General features: G+C 41.2%; 1 protein-coding gene across 1 annotated transcript in view; it reads left to right on the top strand.

The window, feature by feature from the left end:
• The window catches only part of DNAH6 (dynein axonemal heavy chain 6), a 621,891-nt gene that overhangs the window by 256,586 nt on the left and 347,514 nt on the right, over nt 1–17,791 (top strand). The window contains exons 38-39 of the mRNA XM_069743176.1: nt 74–221; nt 11,476–11,633. Of these exons, the coding sequence (XP_069599277.1) occupies nt 74–221; nt 11,476–11,633 (306 nt within the window). The remainder of the gene's footprint in view (nt 1–73; nt 222–11,475; nt 11,634–17,791) is intronic.

Below are 17,791 nucleotides of genomic sequence, written 5' to 3'. Positions count from 1 at the left end.
CTTTAAGTGATTCCCTTATTTGTTAAAATGATTCATTATTTGTACACCTGTTTGGGTTTTCCTGTCTATTTAGTCTGTAGTAGCTCGAGGATTGCTGAACAGTATACAAGAAGAAGCGGGTTATGTTTCTGTGTATATAAATTTCTCAGCCCAGACATCCTCTGCACGAACACAGGAAATAATAGAGTCAAAATTGGAGAAGAAGCGGAAAACCATTTTGGGTATGTAATCTTTCTTGAACCCTTTTACTGCCTGGACAATTTTCACACTCGACCAATATAAAATCTTAATTATAATATAAAAATAATCTACCTATATAGATTTGTAAAAATTAAGAGACCACTGTAAAATGTTCAGTTTGTCTGATTTTTCTCTTTATATTTATATTTTTGAGTAAAATGTAAATTGTTCTTTTATTCTATAAACTTCTGACATGTCTCCGAATTTCCAAGCAATACATTTTGTATTTTTTTTCTGAAAAGGAGAAATGTTCAAAATTAAAAAAAAAACCCAGTGCTTTCAGACCTCAAATAATGCAAAGAAAACAAGTTCATAATCATTCAGCAGCAACAATGCTAATGTTTTAATTCAGGAAGAGTTCAGAAATTAATATTTTGTGGAATAACCATGATTTTTAATCACAGCTTTCATGCATCTTGGCATGCTTTCCACCAGTCTTTCACACTGCTTCTGTTGCAAAAATTTAAGCAGTTCTTCTTTGTTTGATGACTTGTGACTATCCATCATCCTCTTGGTTACATTCCAGAGGTTTTCAGTAGGGTTCAGGTCTGGAGATTGGGCGACCCATGATGGGGTGGTCTCTTAATTTTTGTCAGTGTGGGAAAAACGTATTTGTTCTCTTTTATGATTTTGTAAGTTTGCCCACTGACAAAGACAGGAACAGTCTATAATTTTAAAGGTAGGTTAATTTTAACATTGAGAGATAGAATATCAAAAATAAAATCCAGAAAATCACATTGTATAAATTATATAAATGTATTTGCATTTTGCAGTGAGAAATAAGTATTGCATCCCCTACCAACTATTGCGAGTTCTGGCTCCTACAGACCAGTTAGAGGCTCCTAATCAACTAGTTACCTGCATTAAAGACAGCTGTCTTACATAGTCACCTCTGGCAAACAACATAATACTTAGTGGCAAAACCTTTGTTGGCAAACAAAACAGTCAGATGTTTTTTGTAGTTGATGATGAGGTTTGCACACATGTCAGGAAGAATTCTGGTCCACTCCTCTTTGCAGATCATCTCTGAATCATTAAGATTTTGAGGCTGTCACTTGGCAACTCGGAGCTTCAACTCCCTCCATAAGTTTTCAATGTGATTAAGGTCTGGAGACTAGCTAGGCCACTCCATGACCTTAATGTGCTTCTTTTTGAGCCAATCCTTTGTTACCTTGGCTGTATGTTTTGAGTCATTGTCTTGCTGGAAGACCCAGACACGACCCATTTTTAATGTCCTGGCGGAGGGAAAGAGGTTGTCATTCAGGATTTTACGGTACATGGCTCCATCCATTCTCTCATTGATGTGGTGAAGAAGCCCTGTGCCCTTATTAGAGAAACACCTCCAAAACATAATGCTTCCACCTCCATGTTGTACAGTGGGGATGGTGTTCTTTGGGTCACAGGCAGCAATTCTCTTCTTCTAAACACTGCGAGTTGAGTTAATGCCAAAGACCTCAATTTTTGTCTCATCTGACCACAGCACCTTCTCTGTTATGAACAGGTGGTTTAGGAGCAACATGGGACGAGCTCTGAAAGAGATGGTACCTGTACTGACAGCAGTCCTTAAGCTCAACACAACACTAGAAGTAGCCGTGGGATGCTCCTGTCACTCCCTAGGCACCTCGTCACAGCCTGAGAACTAACTACCCCTAAAGATAGAAACAGGAAAACTATCTTGCCTCAGAGAAAATCCCCAAAGGATAGATAGCCCCCCCACAAGTAATGACTGTGAGTGGAGAGGGAAAATACATACATAGAATGAAACCAGGATGTAGCACAGGAGGCCAGTCTAGCTAGATAGAAAGGACAGGACGGAATACTGTGCGGTATTAAAAACTACAAAAATCCACACAGAGTTTACAAAAATCTCCACACCTGACTAAAGGTGTGGAGGGTAAATCTGCTTCCCAGAGCTTCCAGCTTAACTGAATTAATCCATACTGACAAGCTGGACAAAACATAGAATGCACAGAACGAACAAGTCCACAACATGTGGACAGAAAAGAGCAAAGAAAGGACTTATCTTTGCTGAACTGGTCAGGATATCAGGGAAATCCAAGAGAGATGTGAATCCAACCAGGAACCATTGACAAGTGGCACTGGCTGAAGGAAGGGCCAGGCATAAATAGCCGAGCAGAAAGACAATCAGTGGAAGCAGCTGCAGACTGCTAAATCCAAGGAGCAGCCATTCCACTTAAAACCACCGGAGGGAGCCCAAGAGCAGAACTCACAAAAGTGCCACTTACAACCACCGGAGGGAGCCCAAGAGCGGAATTCACAACAGTACCCCCCCTTGAGGAGGGGTCACCGAACCCTCACCAGAGCCTCCAGGCCGATCAGGACGAGCCAAGTGAAAAGCACAAACCAAATCGGTGGCATGGACATCGGAGGCAACAACCCAAGAATTATCCTCCTGGCCATAACCCTTCCACTTGACAAGATACTGAAGCCTCCGCCTCGAAAAACGAGAATCCAAAATTTTCTCAACCTCATATTCCAACTCTCCCTCAACCAACACCGGGGCAGGAGGATCAACCGAGGGAACAACGGGCACCACATATCTCCGCAACAAAGATCTATGGAAAACATTATGAATGGCAAAAGAGGCTAGAAGAGCCAAATGAAAAGACACCGGATTGATAATTTCAGAAATCTTATAAGGACCAATAAACCGAGGCTTAAACTTTGGGGAAGAAACCTTCATAGGAACATGACGAGAAGACAACCAAACCAAATCCCCCACACGAAGCCGGGAACCAACACACCGACGGCGGTTAGCAAAACGTTGAGCCTTTTCCTGAGACAACCTCAAATTGTCCACCACATGAGTCCAAATCTGCTGCAGCCTGTCCACCACAGAATCCACACCAGGACAATCAGAAGGCTCAACCTGCCCCGAAGAAAAACGAGGATTAAAACCAAAATTACAAAAGAAAGGTGAAACCAAAGTAGCCGAACTAGCCCTATTATTAAGGGCAAACTCGGCCAACGGCAAGAAAGCCACCCAATCATCCTGATCAACAGACACAAAGCATCTCAAATAGGTTTCCAAGGTCTGATTAGTTCGCTCAGTTTGGCCATTAGTCTGAGGATGAAACGCCGAAGAAAAAGACAAATCAATGCCCATCCTAGCACAAAAGGCCCGCCAAAACCTAGAGACAAACTGAGAACCTCTGTCAGACACAATATTCTCCGGAATGCCATGCAAATGAACCACATGCTGAAAAAACAATGGAACCAAATCTGAGGAGGAAGGCAACTTAGGCAAAGGTACCAGATGGACCATTTTAGAGAACCGGTCACAAACAACCCAGATAACAGACATCTTCTTGGAAACAGGAAGATCCGAAATAAAATCTTTGGAAATATGCGTCCAGGGCCTCTCAGGGACCGGCAAAGGCAAAGGATGACCAGCCAACACTGAACAATGAACCTCAGAAATTACCTTACTTGTCCATCTATCAGGAACAAACAGCTTCCCCACTGGACAGCGGTCAGGCTTATCAGCCTGAAATTCCCGAAGCACCCGCCGCAAATCAGGGGAGATGGCAGAAAGAATCACCCCTTCCTTAAGAATGCCAACCGGCTCAAGGACTCCAGGAGAATCAGGCAAAAAACTCCTAGAGAGGGCATCAGCCTTAACATTCTTAGATCCCGGAAGATCAAATCAAAATGGGAGAAAAACAGGGACCATCGAGCCGCTTGGCCGACTCGAAGTAAATCAGATTCTTATGATCAGTCAAGACCACAACACGGTGCTTAGCTCCCTCAAGCCAATGTCGCCACTCCTCAAACGCCCACTTCATAGCCAACAACTCCCGATTGCCGACATCATAATTGCGTTCCGCAGGCGAAAACTTTCTGGAAAAAAAAGCACACGGTTTCATCAAAGAACCATCAGAATCCCTCTGAGGCAAAACGGCCCCTGCCCCAATCTCAGAAGTGTCGACCTCAACCTGAAAAGGAAGAGAAACATCCGGCTGACGCAACACAGTGGCAGAAGTGAATCGGCGTTTAAGCTCTCGAAAGGCCTCAACAGCCGCAGAGGACCAATTCGTCACATCAGCGCCTTTCTTCGTCAAATCAGTAAGGGGCTTAACCACACTGGAAAAGTTGGCAATGAAACGGCGATAGAAATTAGCAAAGCCCAAAAAATTTTGAAGGCTCTTCACAGATGTGGGTTGAATCCAGTCATGAATAGCTTGGACCTTAACAGGATCCATTTCCATAGATGAGGGAGAAAAAATAAAACCCAAAAAAGAGACCTTCTGAACTCCGAATAGGCACTTAGACCCCTTCACAAATAAAGCATTATCCCGAAGGATCTGGAATACCATCCTGACCTGCTTCACATGAGACTCCCAATCATCGGAAAAAATCAAAATATCATCCAAATATACAACCATGAATTTATCAAGATAATTGCGGAAAATATCACGCATGAAAGATTGGAACACAGATGGAGCATTAGAGAGCCCGAATGGCATCACAAGGTATTCAAAATAGCCTTCGGGCGTATTAAATGCAGTTTTCCATTCATCACCCTGTTTAATACGAACAAGATTATCTGCCCCTCGAAGGTCAATCTTAGTAAACCAACTAGCCCCCTTAATCTGAGCAAACAAATCAGAAAGCAGAGGCAAGGGGTATTCCACTTAAAACCACAAGAGGGAGCCCAAGAGCGGAACTCACAACACTTCTCCCAATCACTCACAGAATCATCCAGTTGTTCATTGCAAACTTCAGATGGGCCTACACATGTGCTTTCTTGAGCAGGGGGACATTGCGGGCACTGAAGGATTTTAAACCTTTATGGCGTAATGTGTTAGCAATGGTTTTCTTGGTGACTGTGGTCCCAACTGACTTGAGATCATTAGCAAGTTCCCACCGTGTAGATTTAGGGTGATCTTTCACCTTCTTCATGATCATGGACACCCCACGAGGTGAGGTTTTGCATGATGCCCCAGATCGATGTCGATTGACAGTCATTTTGTATTTCTTCCATTTTCTTACTATTGCACCAACAGTTGTCTCCTTCTCATCCAGTGTCTTACTTATGGTATTGTAGCCCATTCCATCTTTGTGGAGGTCTATTATCTTTTCCCTGACATACTTAAAAAGCTCTTTGGTCTTGCCCATATTGTAGAGGTTAGAGTCTGGCTGATTAATTGAGTCTGTGGACAGGAGTCTTTTATAAAGATGACTATGCAAGACAGCTGTCTTTAATGCAGGTAACGAGTTGATTAGGAGCCTCTAACTGGTCTGCAGGAGCCAGAACTCTTGATGGGTGGTACAAGATCAAATATTTTTTTCTCACTGCAAAATGAAAATACATTTATATAATTTATACAATGTGATTTTCTGGATTGTATTTTTGATATTCTACAGTCATGGCCAAAAGTATTGACAGAAGAGAAAATCCAGCTTCCAGAAATATCCAATTTATTAAAGTTAAAATCCAAGGTCCAAAAACATGGTTCACAGGAGAGAAGATAGCAGCATGCTGCTATCTTCTCTCCTGTGAACCATGTTTTTGGACCTTGGATTTTAACTTTAATAAATTGGATATTTCTGGAAGCTGGATTTTCTCTTCTATTTGTTCCACTGTTTCACGTGAAGACTGCACGTCATCCGGGCTTCCCCACAACAAATGCCTAGTAGGTGAGCTGGTTTTTTCTGTCCATTTTTTTTTCCTTTTGCAAAAGTATTGACACCCCTGCAATTCTGTCAGATAATACTCATTTTCTTCCTGAAAATGATTGCAAACACAAATTATTTGGTATTATTATCTTCATTTAATTTGTCTTAAATGAAAAAAACACAAAAATAATTGTCCTAAAGCCAAATTGGATATAATTCCACACCAAAAATAAAAAAGGGGGTGAACAAAAGTATTGGCACTGTTCGAAAAATCATGTGATGCTTCTCTAATTTGTGTAAATAACAGCACCTGTAACTTACCTATGGTATCTAACAGGTGTTGGCAATAACTAAATCACACTTGCAGCCAGTTGACATGGATTAAAGCTGACTCAACTGCTGTCCTGTGTCCTTGTGTGTACCACATTGAGCATGGAGAAAAGAAAGAAGACCAAAGAACTGTCTGAGGACTTGAGAAGCCAAATTGTGAGGAAGCATGAGCAATCTCAAGGCTACAAGTCCATCTCCAAAGACCTGTGTCTATCGTGCGCAGTGTCATCAAGAAGTTTAAAGCCCATGGCACTGTGGCTAACCTCCTTAGATGTAGACTGAAAAGAAAAATTGACAAGAGATTTCAACGCAAGATTGTGCGGATGTTGGATAAAGAACCTCGACTAACATCCAAACAAGTTCAAGCTGCCCTGCAGTCCGACGGTACAACAGTGTCAACCCGTACTACCCGTCGGCGTCTGAATGAAAGGGACTGTATGGTAGGAGACCCAGGAAGACCCCACTTCTTACCCCGAGACATAAAAAAGCCAGGCTGGAGTTTGCCAAAACTTACCTGAAAAAGCCTAAAATGTTTTGGAAGAATGTTCTCTGGTCAGATGAGACAAAAGTAGAGCTTTTTGGGCAAAGGCATCAACATAGAGTTTACAGGAGAAAAAAAGAGGCATTCAACGAAAAGAACACGGTCCCTACAGTCAAACATGGCGGAGGTTCCCTGATGTTTTGGGGTTGCTTTGTTGCCTCTGGCACTGGACTGCCTAACCGTGTGCATGGCATATGAAGTCTGAAGACTACCAACAAATTTTGCTGCATAATGTAGGGACCAGTGTGAGAAAGCTGGTTCTCCCTCAGAGGTAATGGGTCTTCCAGCAGGACAATGACCCAAAACACACTTCAAAAAGCACTAGAAAATGGTTTGAGAGAAAGCACTGGAGACTTCTAAGGTGGCCAGCAATGAGTCCAGACCTGAATCCCATAAAACACCTGTTGAGAGATCTAAAAATGGCAGTTTGGAGAAGGCACCCTTCAAATATCAGGGACCTGGGGCAGTTTGCCAAAGAAGAATGGTCTAAAATTCCAGCAGAGCATTGTAAGAAACTCATTGATGGTTACCGGAAGTGGTTGGTCGCAGATATTTTGGCTAAAGGTTGTGCAACCAAGTATTAGGCTTAGGGTGCCAATACTTTTGTCTGGCCCATTTTTGGAGTTTTGTGTGAGATTATCAATGTTTTGCTTTTAGCTTCATGCTCTTTTGTGTTTTTTCATTTAAGACAAATTAAATGAAGATAGTAATACCAAATAATTTGTGTTTGCAATCATTTACAGGAAGAAAATGAGTATTATCTGACAGAATTGCAGGGGTGTCAATACATTTGGCCATGACTGTATCGCTCAATGTTAAAATTAACCTACCCTTAAAATGATAGACTGTTCATGTCTTTGTCAATGGGCAAACTTACAAAATCAGCAAGGGATCAAATACTTATTTCCCTCATTGTATATCCTGACAACAGGCCCCTGGCACATATTACAATGCCATGCAGCACTATACAAATTCTGCTGCATTTTAGGACACGTGACACTTTTTCTCTACAAAGTTGCAAAAATGGTTAAAAACAGTAAAAGACTATTTTTGACTTTGAGCAAAAATCATGAACCACATGTGCGGTTTTGATGAATTTGGCTCCCAAAAATGTCAGTAATTACTGCAAGATAAAACAAGAAAAGTAACTTCAAGAAAAGCGCAAGTGATGAATCAGGCCTCGAGGCTGCATGGATTCACATGATGAAATGTATAACACTGGTCACTCACTCGTTCACTGGACGAAAACAATAAATTAAGTTCCCACGATGAGTTTTTGCTGCTGCGTAAAAAACACACCATCTTAAAGTTCTTGCAAAGTGAATGGTTCTTTCAGAAATCTCATGCCCAACATGTCAATTTCTCCTTCAGGTACACTGAATGTGTAGATTTTCCCCATAGAATTGTATTAAATGCAAAAAATCCACAGCTAAAAAATGCATTTGCGTTTTGAATTGGGTTTCCATGGTAGAATCTCAATAAAAACACATTTAATCCACAAGGCCAAATACCAGGAATAATTAAAAACAGAAAAGCTTTATTTAAAACATGACGTACCAAAAAGAGACAAACAACGCAGTATGAAAAATGGGATTAAAAACGCGGTCAAACAAAATAAAAAACACAAGTAACCTAATTTACCAGATGCAATAATGCTGCAGAAAATCTGAAATATCAAAAACTCTCCAAATACTCATCATGGGAATGTAGCCTAAGGGTGTTGGGGCGCTTTTAAAAATATTAAAAAGCACATGCTTATCTACCAATTAGCTGTTGTTTTTTCATACCGCTGGATAAGTCCCCTTGTACTTTCCTCTCCTTCTCTTTATGTGTTTTTCGCCTGTGCATTTAAAGAAAAAATCACATACATACTGTAAGGTGGTTGTAGGACACCTAGTGGATTGGAGATCAACCTGGAGTATTGCCTTATTATGGTACTAAAAGGGGTTAATCTCTCATGACATGTTGATTATAAGCAGCTGGAGATTTGGGAGAGACATCTGCTCACCATATCTCCACTCCTGGGTATGGTTCACTTTGTAAAATAATATCTGTTTTTCTCATACATGCCTGTGTGTATGGAGGTGTGCAGATCTCTTGGATTGAGTGCCTTTGCCAAAGGACTAAGAAGAAGCTAGACTCTAAGCCAGGCAGGCTAACCAGCACTATTATATTGACTTATTACTTTATGTTTCACTTTGTGCCAGACAAAAACTGTATTTAATTTTTTCTGTGATGTGGTTTATGAGGACTGAAATAAACTAGCCAGACTTTAAATAGAAATGGTTCTTGTAATACCTCAGATTGCTCCCAAATGAGTAGCAATGTTACATTTGGTGTTTAAACTGTGAGCAGCATTCCCAAGGAACACGTGTGACTGCTACAAAAGTGCTGCATGTTGTGGGTGAATGCGGCTATAAGGTAGGGAGCAACGTCAAACAGCATGAAGGACCGGATTAAACACCTGGTGCAAGCCCAACAGTTACAGCAACAACAGCTGGCACAACAAGAGAAGTAACAAGAACAGTGGAGGTTATGTTGGTCCGAAAGGCACCAGGAAATCCTAAGATATTGCAAGTTCTGTCCTGCCTACCAGTTAACCAATCCCAGCTCTCACTTTTGTAATCTCCTCGTGCCGCTAAGCATCAAGGCATGGCAAGACAGGAACTCCATTGAAACTCCATGTATGCTGGTTAAGCCAGAAAGGGGCATTGAAGATGTCACACTAGCCGAGACACTGTTGAAGGCCCAAAAACAGCAATGACCGAATTGCTGTAGCAAAACCGGGACCTGTTCTCAGATTTGTCGGAATGTACAGTTGTCATAGAACATGAGGTTCTGTGCGGGTGAATTCGAAGCCCTAACGAATTTCAGAGGCCCGCTGAGAACTGATCTCCTAAGAAGTGAAACATATACCAAATCTTGGTGTCATGATTCATTTTTGGATTAGTGGCAGCTCTGGTTCTGCTATAATTTAGATGTATCTTTTTTCCTTTTCGGGCCAGCAAGGATAAATGTCAGTTTCCTTGCTGGCATCTGCTTTGTTGCTGGTCAGCTGATGTGGGTGGTGACCATTCCCACCATCCTTTACATAGCCACATGATCGATCAGCTGACTCTAATAGAGTAATCTATGATGACCAACCTGGAGTAAAGAGCTCTCTTGGTACTGTGATGAATGTGCTGTTTCTGTGGAGTTTGTGGTCCTGGTGCCTTATCCTCTCCTGTGCAGTGTTTTGCAGCAGAGGCAGTAGTTAAGTATAATTTTCCTTTTTCTGTCTGTCTCGTGTTTGTCACTCTCCCTATATTGATACCATCTGCAGTGGCAAGGTTAAAGTCCTTGCCGGTCAGTGCACTAGTCAGGGAATAGTGAGGTGACAAGTAGGGACAAGGCACATGACGGCTGGGGAAGGAGCTGCATAGAGCATTAGGAGACCTTAGGGATAGGCTCAGGTAGGAGTCAGGAGGTGTCCCATCCCTCTTTCCCTACTGTTAGGGCCTTCCTCTCCCTATTCCATCCTGCTGTTGGTATATGTGGTGTCATCTGCTGGACTATCCCATGTCAATCGTGAAATTTGGGGTCATTTACAATTTTAAGAATGGGTGGTCTAAGACGATTGTCCTTGATCCAAAATCCGATGGAGAATGGAGATCTGTAATGATCATAGGAAGCTGAACGAAGTCTCCAAGTTTGATGCAGCGTGTCGATGAGCTGATTGAGAGATTTTGGCAGGCAAGGTACGTAACCACCTTGGATCTAACAAATTAATATTGGCAAATCTCCATGTCACAAGAAGCCAAGAAGAAGACTGCTTTCTCTACAACCAACGATTGCTTCCAATATGTCCGGATGCAGTTCGGACTACAGGGAGCTCCAGCCACTTTCCAGAGGGCCATGGACCAAATCCTTGCACCCTATAAGAATTACACTATGGCATACCTGCACAATATCGTAATCTTTAGTTCAGATTGGGAAAGTCATCTGGGTAAGGTTGAAGCGGTGTTTGGTGCACTCGGTCCTGATTGCCCCTTACTTTAAGAAAGAATTTGCACTTCAAACGGAGTTGAGTCGCTCACTGTTTTCCCATGTTGTTGGCCCGTGATCACTTTAGCTGCCCCTTTGTACAGAGAAGCAGCAGGGTATTGGTAACTGAGTATGTGTTTTGTATCATTTTTTTAGAGCACAATTAGGCTTTTTGGAAAATAAAAAAAGGGTTTATGAACCCTTTAAGTTTATTTTTTTTGCATATGAAAATCCATAAAGCCTCAAACTTAAAGTAAGTTAAATAAAGTCTGGCATTGCAGCTTTTTTCTTAGGCTTATATTATAAAGGTCATTTATATACACCTTTCTGGCCAGAGGAGGGTGCTACAAGATAGGCTTGCTTTGAGAGATGCACACACTTCCTATATTTGCACGGTTGGTTATTACATTATTTCTTTGCTTATTATATATGTGATTCAGTTTTTCATCTTATTGATTTAAATTTTAAATGAAAAATGAAAAAAGATGTATGATAAATGAAAACCCCCAATATCAGCAAAGCCTCATGTAGTGCAGGCACCTTATAAAGAGTACCGTATCGTCCAGGTTGAGATAGCAAACTTGACTTTTTGTCTGTTGCCTATATGTTTTTTTCTAGTAGCATTAGAGAGCAGACATTTTTAGAGGATTAATACCAAGTCTCAATTTGTGCCTAATATTATTTGATCTATATTTACACAGGCGCTCCTGGGAACAAGAGAGTCATCATATTTGTTGATGATTTAAATATGCCAAAGCTAGATCGATATGGATCTCAACCCCCCATTGAATTACTGCGCCAGTACCAAGATTTCAAAGGATTTTATGACAGAGAGAAAATGTTTTGGAAAGAAATTCAGGTATCCCATTTTATACTTTACAATCTCATCTTCTTAAAAGTGAAATTTAAGGGGGAACGAGATCTTTCATCCCTGGCTATACTAACTATTCTTGTACATCGGCAACTCACTGTATATGGAAATCTACCTACACATCACCATTGGATTCTGTAAAAAGTTGCGGAAGGTCTTAAAAGTTAATTCTCATCTTCATAGATGCACATCATCAGTGCGTGTAAAAACAGAAGCACTTTTGTAATTTACTGTTTCTTAAAATTGGCAGTCGTTCTTGAGATATTAACACTTTACACTTCTTTTGCTTTGGAGACCAACCACTGGTGCTTTCTAGTTATAAGCATTGTGCTGAAGATGGCCAGGATTAGGAAGTAACTGGTTTCTCCAGCATTCCTGGCCAGCTTCCTAGTCACAAGTAAGCTTTAAGTAGTAACCAACCTAACTTATTAATTTAGTTTAATTTCCTGATGCTATGGTAGTCATTCAATCACTGGGCACAAATCCCATCAGCTTAATTTCCAGTCCATTTCTCTACATTCGACAGTAGTTTCATACATCAGCACAAGGCCATTGATGTACATAAAGGTAGCTATTGGACTTCACTAATATATAAGCCAGACCTTTTTTTTGTTCATGCATTTATTGTAAGAAAATTTGATAAGCACAGGTATTGAAATGAGTATTCAGCTAACCCCCTTCATAGAAAGCCTATGTAGGACCAGAAGCGACGGTATCAGGACCAATAACCAAAGCGGATGCTTGAGGATTGGCCAGCCTAGACTAATTGAATTATATTAGTACATTGGCTATTATATCATTCTTTTTTACTACTTTTATCATTTTTTTTGCAGACAGCCCCCTTAAATTCCCCATTAGAGAGTTGTTGAAACTTTTTATGTTATTGTATGGTGCTTTCATTCATTTATTTTTATAGCATGCTTTTTTGATGACAGAGCCATGATTAATTCTGTATGAATTTGTGAGAGAAAACCTTTGTGCATATCCACTTAAAGTAGAACCACAGGTATAGTGTGGACCCATAAGTGTCTATGGTCACTGAATTATAGGTGCATGAGTTTTATCCTTGTAAATGCACTGCATAATTTACCTTGTCTGTGAAGCGATGGACGGGGGACCACCACGGTGCAGGAAGACTACTGTACACAAGATGACAACAACAAAGGATAAATTTATTGGGAGACAGGGAATGGAAGGGACAAGGAAGATGCAAACAGGGGTTTACAATAACAAAAGATAATGCACATAAGTTATCTTGTATGTAAAATAGCACAGTACTTCAACAATTACAAACTCAGAATCTGTCTCACAAGCAACTTTACACAATAAAACAAATATCGATGCTACTCTGCATATAACCTCCCTGGCCTTTACTACGCAGGCCACACGGCTACCGTGCTCTAACTACTGAAGCCTGCACTAGGCCCTAACAGGTGCACCAAACAGGAACAAACTCACGGTGATGTTGGGGACACTGGTCCAGTCCCAGGGGGCCCCCGAAGTCCAAAACGGTGGTGCGCACGGATTCCTGTCAGCTCTGCAAAGCGTGGTCTTCTCCTTGCTTCTGGAAACTGCAAGTCCCCTTCTCAGTATCTTCGTGGCTTCACAAAGTAGCACAGAACAGCCACCCTTTGCTGTAACCGGGAAAGTCTATTTAACAAACGCAGTTCGTCTCAAGCTGTGTAATCTTTCTTGCAGCAAGAACAGCACAAAGTTCTTTCAGTTCTCTCTGAAACTTTTCCTCTACATGCTGCTTCAGCTCCACCCCTGCACACAGCACCGACCAGTTCATGACAAACATAAGAGCAGGGGAGAAAAGCAGAACATACCATCACACCAGACAAGGGGATACAGCCTCTTAGGCTACGTTCACACTAGCGTTGTGCGCCGCTGCGTCGGCGACGCAACGCACAACGCACGCAAAAACGCTGCGTTTTGCGACGCATGCGTCGTTTTTTGCCGAAATTCGGACGCAAGAAAAATGCAACTTGTTGCGTTTTCTTGGTCCGACGCTTGCGGCAAAAAAGACGCATGCGTCGCACAACGCAACAAACAAAAACGCATGCGTCCCCCATGTTAAGTATAGGGGCGCATGACGCATGCGTCGCCGCTGCGTCGCCCGACGCTAACCCGACGCAAACTAGCATAACGCTAGTGTGAACGTAGCCTTAAAGTGACAGCATGTTTCTTATTGTCCATAACAGCACCACCCTCTTACATGTGTATAAAAATTCACAGCTGCATATGCTACAAATTTTTCATCAAGTTGTGTCTTGACCATCACATAGCTTTTAAGGATCTTTCACTTCCTTGTTGCTGTGCGGTGGGCACTTCTTCTTGAGTGACACTTCTGGTTCAGTAGCTTCATCCTACTGCTGAGCTTATGCTACTGTGAAATATTCAGGACTGTCAGTGCTTGTTGTAAAGTCTACACTGTTGTTTGCATATAGAGATAACAATGCCTTTGAACAAGCATATGGCTTGGGAGCAGTGATTCCGAGAAATATGCTGGAATCAATGACAGGTGAGGCCACAAGTTTGTGCAGAGGTTTGGGATTCTGTAGGATTAATAACAGCTGCTCAGTCAGGAGCTGGTAGGGAGGGAAAGTTGAGCAGCTAACTGATCTATAGAAATTAATAGGCTGGAGAGAGGTGACTGGTATTTAAAGGGTTAACTCTTCTCCTGGAATGTAACTACTGCACATACTGGCCAAGCTCTGGTTATAAATCTCGTTGGCAACAAGCTGTACCCTATGTAAGATAAAAGCTTTAACAGCAGATCGTAAAATCAAGTTATTGCAAACTTGCTTATTTTTATGCAGTCTAGCTAATAACTCTACCAATTTCATGAATCATGAAAAATTTCTGTCTTGATAAATCGGAGCTCACGTGTATAAGTATATGGAAAGAAAGTCACCTGTCACTATCTTCTCCCTGTTTCAGCAATGCTCCTATCCACTTTGGCACCACGTGACTGCCTTTTTAACCTGCTGGATCACTTCATGCAGCGGCAGATACTCATTCAATGAAGTGAGACTCAGCGTCGAGATCTCTAGCTTTACTTCAAAAAGTGACCTCTGCACCACACAGCAATCATCATGTCATTCAGCAGGTCACAAATGCAGTCATGTGGTGCCACAACATTGGAGCATCATTGAAAATGGGAGAAGCTGGACTAACAAAGGAAAAAATAATAGAAAAAAAATAATGGAAAGGTCCTTCAATATACACTTAACGATGAAGTCATTCATTTTTGCCTTTCGTCTTCACTGGCACAGACCATTAAGACTTCTTCCAGACAGGTCTTGCAGAAAATAACACAAATATATCTATGACTAATCACTTCTACAGCACCCTCCACAATTGTTCCCCCACATCTACACCATAACAGATGAAGAAGAAAAGTGCCCTGCACAGTAACAGTACCTCCCTTTTCTTCTGACCATGGTAACAGAATCTGTAGAAATAAAATATAACAGTAGTGATGTCTCCCTTTGTGACACCCTCACTCTAGAAATGCCCCCCTCTGTGGCTTCCATGCAATATTAGTGCACATGCCCCCTTTTGTGGTCCCCTTACAATAGTAAATTTCCTCTTTTTCCCCCCATGCAGTAGTAATGTATGTTTTTGTGCTTAAATACATCAGTAATGCTCTCTCCCCACTGGCAAAAATACAATAGTGACGGACACCATTTCTGCCCCAAACAGGAATAGCGTCCATCTTTTATGCCTCGATACAGTTGGTACATGCCATATTGTGGCTCCATAATTTAATAATTCATGGGCCACAATGTGAATTATTATCATTGTCCCACATTGTGGCATAATAGTATCCCCTATTTTTGCCTTCATACAGTAATAATGTCCCCTAATTTGCCCCATACAGTAATAATTTCCCACAATTGGCCCAATTCCTTAATAAGGTCTATTCAGTAATATATACTCCTAATATATCCTCTACTTTCTGCCATAAACTAATAATGTATGTTCATCATTCTGGTCTTCAAACAGTACTTATGTCACTCATCCTGTAATAACATCCCCCATCCTGTAATAATATTACCTATACTGGCCCTCATCCTGTAATAATTTCCCCAACCTTGCCCCCATCCTGTAATAATGTCCTCCTTCCTTGTCCCATCCGGTAATAATGCTTTCCATCATTGCAACTTTCTTTAATAATGTCCTCCATCCGGGCCCTCAACCTTTAACAATATCCCCAATCCTTGTCTCCATCCTGTAATAATTTTACCCAACCTCCATACTTTAACAATGTCCCCCCTCCTGGCCCCTTAATTCCCCAAATCCTGGCACTCTTCTTCAAGATATTTAAAATAAAAATAAGAACAAAAACTATTCACCTGTACCCACTCTCAAAACGAACAGTGTCCTCTTTCTCCTTCATAACCTGAGGCAGGAGGGCTGCGCCTAACAGTGACATCATTGATCACCGGCGACGGGAACGCCATTATCAGCCTCCGAGCCCTGATAGTCTGGTTGCCTGTATACAGTAGCTATGGCGGTGCAATTAACGTGCATCTGAAGATGCACACTCAGCTGAAAAAGGTGCTGATGTTGGTGGACATCTCTTCCTCTACAGTTTAGGCATGGTGTAAGAGCTCAATCATCATGACAGTCATACATCTGGCTAACACATTTATGCTACATTATTAAACTGAAAATGGGGTTGTATTGCTTCCTTTGTTTTCAGGACCTCCTTTCTCAAACATGCCTGCTTTTGGACCTTAAAGTTCAGAGCTTAGTGTGTGTTCTTGCCCCATGACTGTTGGACTACAAATACATTACATTACACAAAGGGTATGCTTGTGGTCTGTAACCAGAGAGCAGCAGCTCCTACTAAAGAGTGTTAATCAAGGCTGTGTGTAGTATTGTTTGACATTTTGATTTTAGATGTTTTAGAGCTAAAATCTCATTAAAAAGGTGCTTATACTTTAAACTGTTACTAGTCTATTAAAGCTACCAATAGATGTTGTGCTGTAGTAATAGGAGCAGCAAGGGTTGTACTGTAGATGGGAATTAAGAAGTGTTGGGATAATGTAGTTCCTAAAGACCAGGATGACCAGAAATTGCATTGCTTCAGTGGTATATTTGAAGAACTGATGGGAAAAGTCTAGGTGTCGGACAGGAATCATTAAGAGACTTGACAAGCTACAATGATGGCTGACAGATTGATTTGTGATGCTCAGGTGTCATTTGAAATTGAATGATTCTATTAAAATGATCAAGAGGCATGGATGTGGTGTGTACCAATGTCAGGTACTTTTTATATTTGGAAAATTGTGTTGACCCTGGACAATAACCTTCAGTGACAAATGACTTGTGCAAAGGATTATTATTTTCTTTGAGTGTACGTACCTTTGCTTGGTTCCCTTGTTTGTTTTGCATTAGATTTTCATTCTTTTGTTGCTGTAGTTAAAATTTTTAGACCTTGGACACCTTTGGGGGCATTTATTTCACCAATATGCAGGTATTTTTTTTGCAATACACTCTCTTAAAAGATTTTGGCTCAGTTGACTTTTGCAGCCTCTGTGTCATATTTATATAGCAGGAGGAATTAATGGTGAATCATTCAGGGAGCTTGTTCCGACTGCAGGGTTGTAGCCCTTAACGTTTTTCTCCTGAATCCTCTTAGCTGACTTATCAACAAATCAATTTTCACTTCCGCTGTGATATTTTTAAATAACAACTCCTTAGATGTCTTCAGACTTAATGCTTCAGTTAAATCTATAGTGCTTAAAGAACTAATTTTTGGCAGGTTGTTCTATATATTGATATATTGTCTTGGAAATGTGAAGGACTATCCATTTCTGATGTAAAATTTAACCAATCCTTACCTGATCTGTATGGTATAAATGCTGAAGGTAGTTAGCATAAACCTCATCCTTATATTTCCTGACTTTAACAATAGAAATTATACCAACTAATTTATTCCTTAACCCCTTTACCCCCAAGGGTGGTTTGCACGTTATGGACCGGGCCAATTTTTACAATTCTGACCACTGTCCCTTTATGAGGTTATAACTCTGGAACGCTTCAACGGATCCCGGTGATTCTGACATTGTTTTCTCGTGACATATTGTACTTCATAGTAGTGGAAACATTTCTTTGATATTACCTGCGTTTAT

This window comes from Ranitomeya imitator, chromosome 1, assembly GCF_032444005.1.
Source record: "Ranitomeya imitator isolate aRanImi1 chromosome 1, aRanImi1.pri, whole genome shotgun sequence".
Lineage (NCBI taxonomy): Eukaryota > Metazoa > Chordata > Amphibia > Anura > Dendrobatidae > Ranitomeya > Ranitomeya imitator.
The sequence above is the reverse complement of the archived record's forward strand: the minus strand, read 5'-3'. Positions and strand labels throughout refer to the sequence as shown.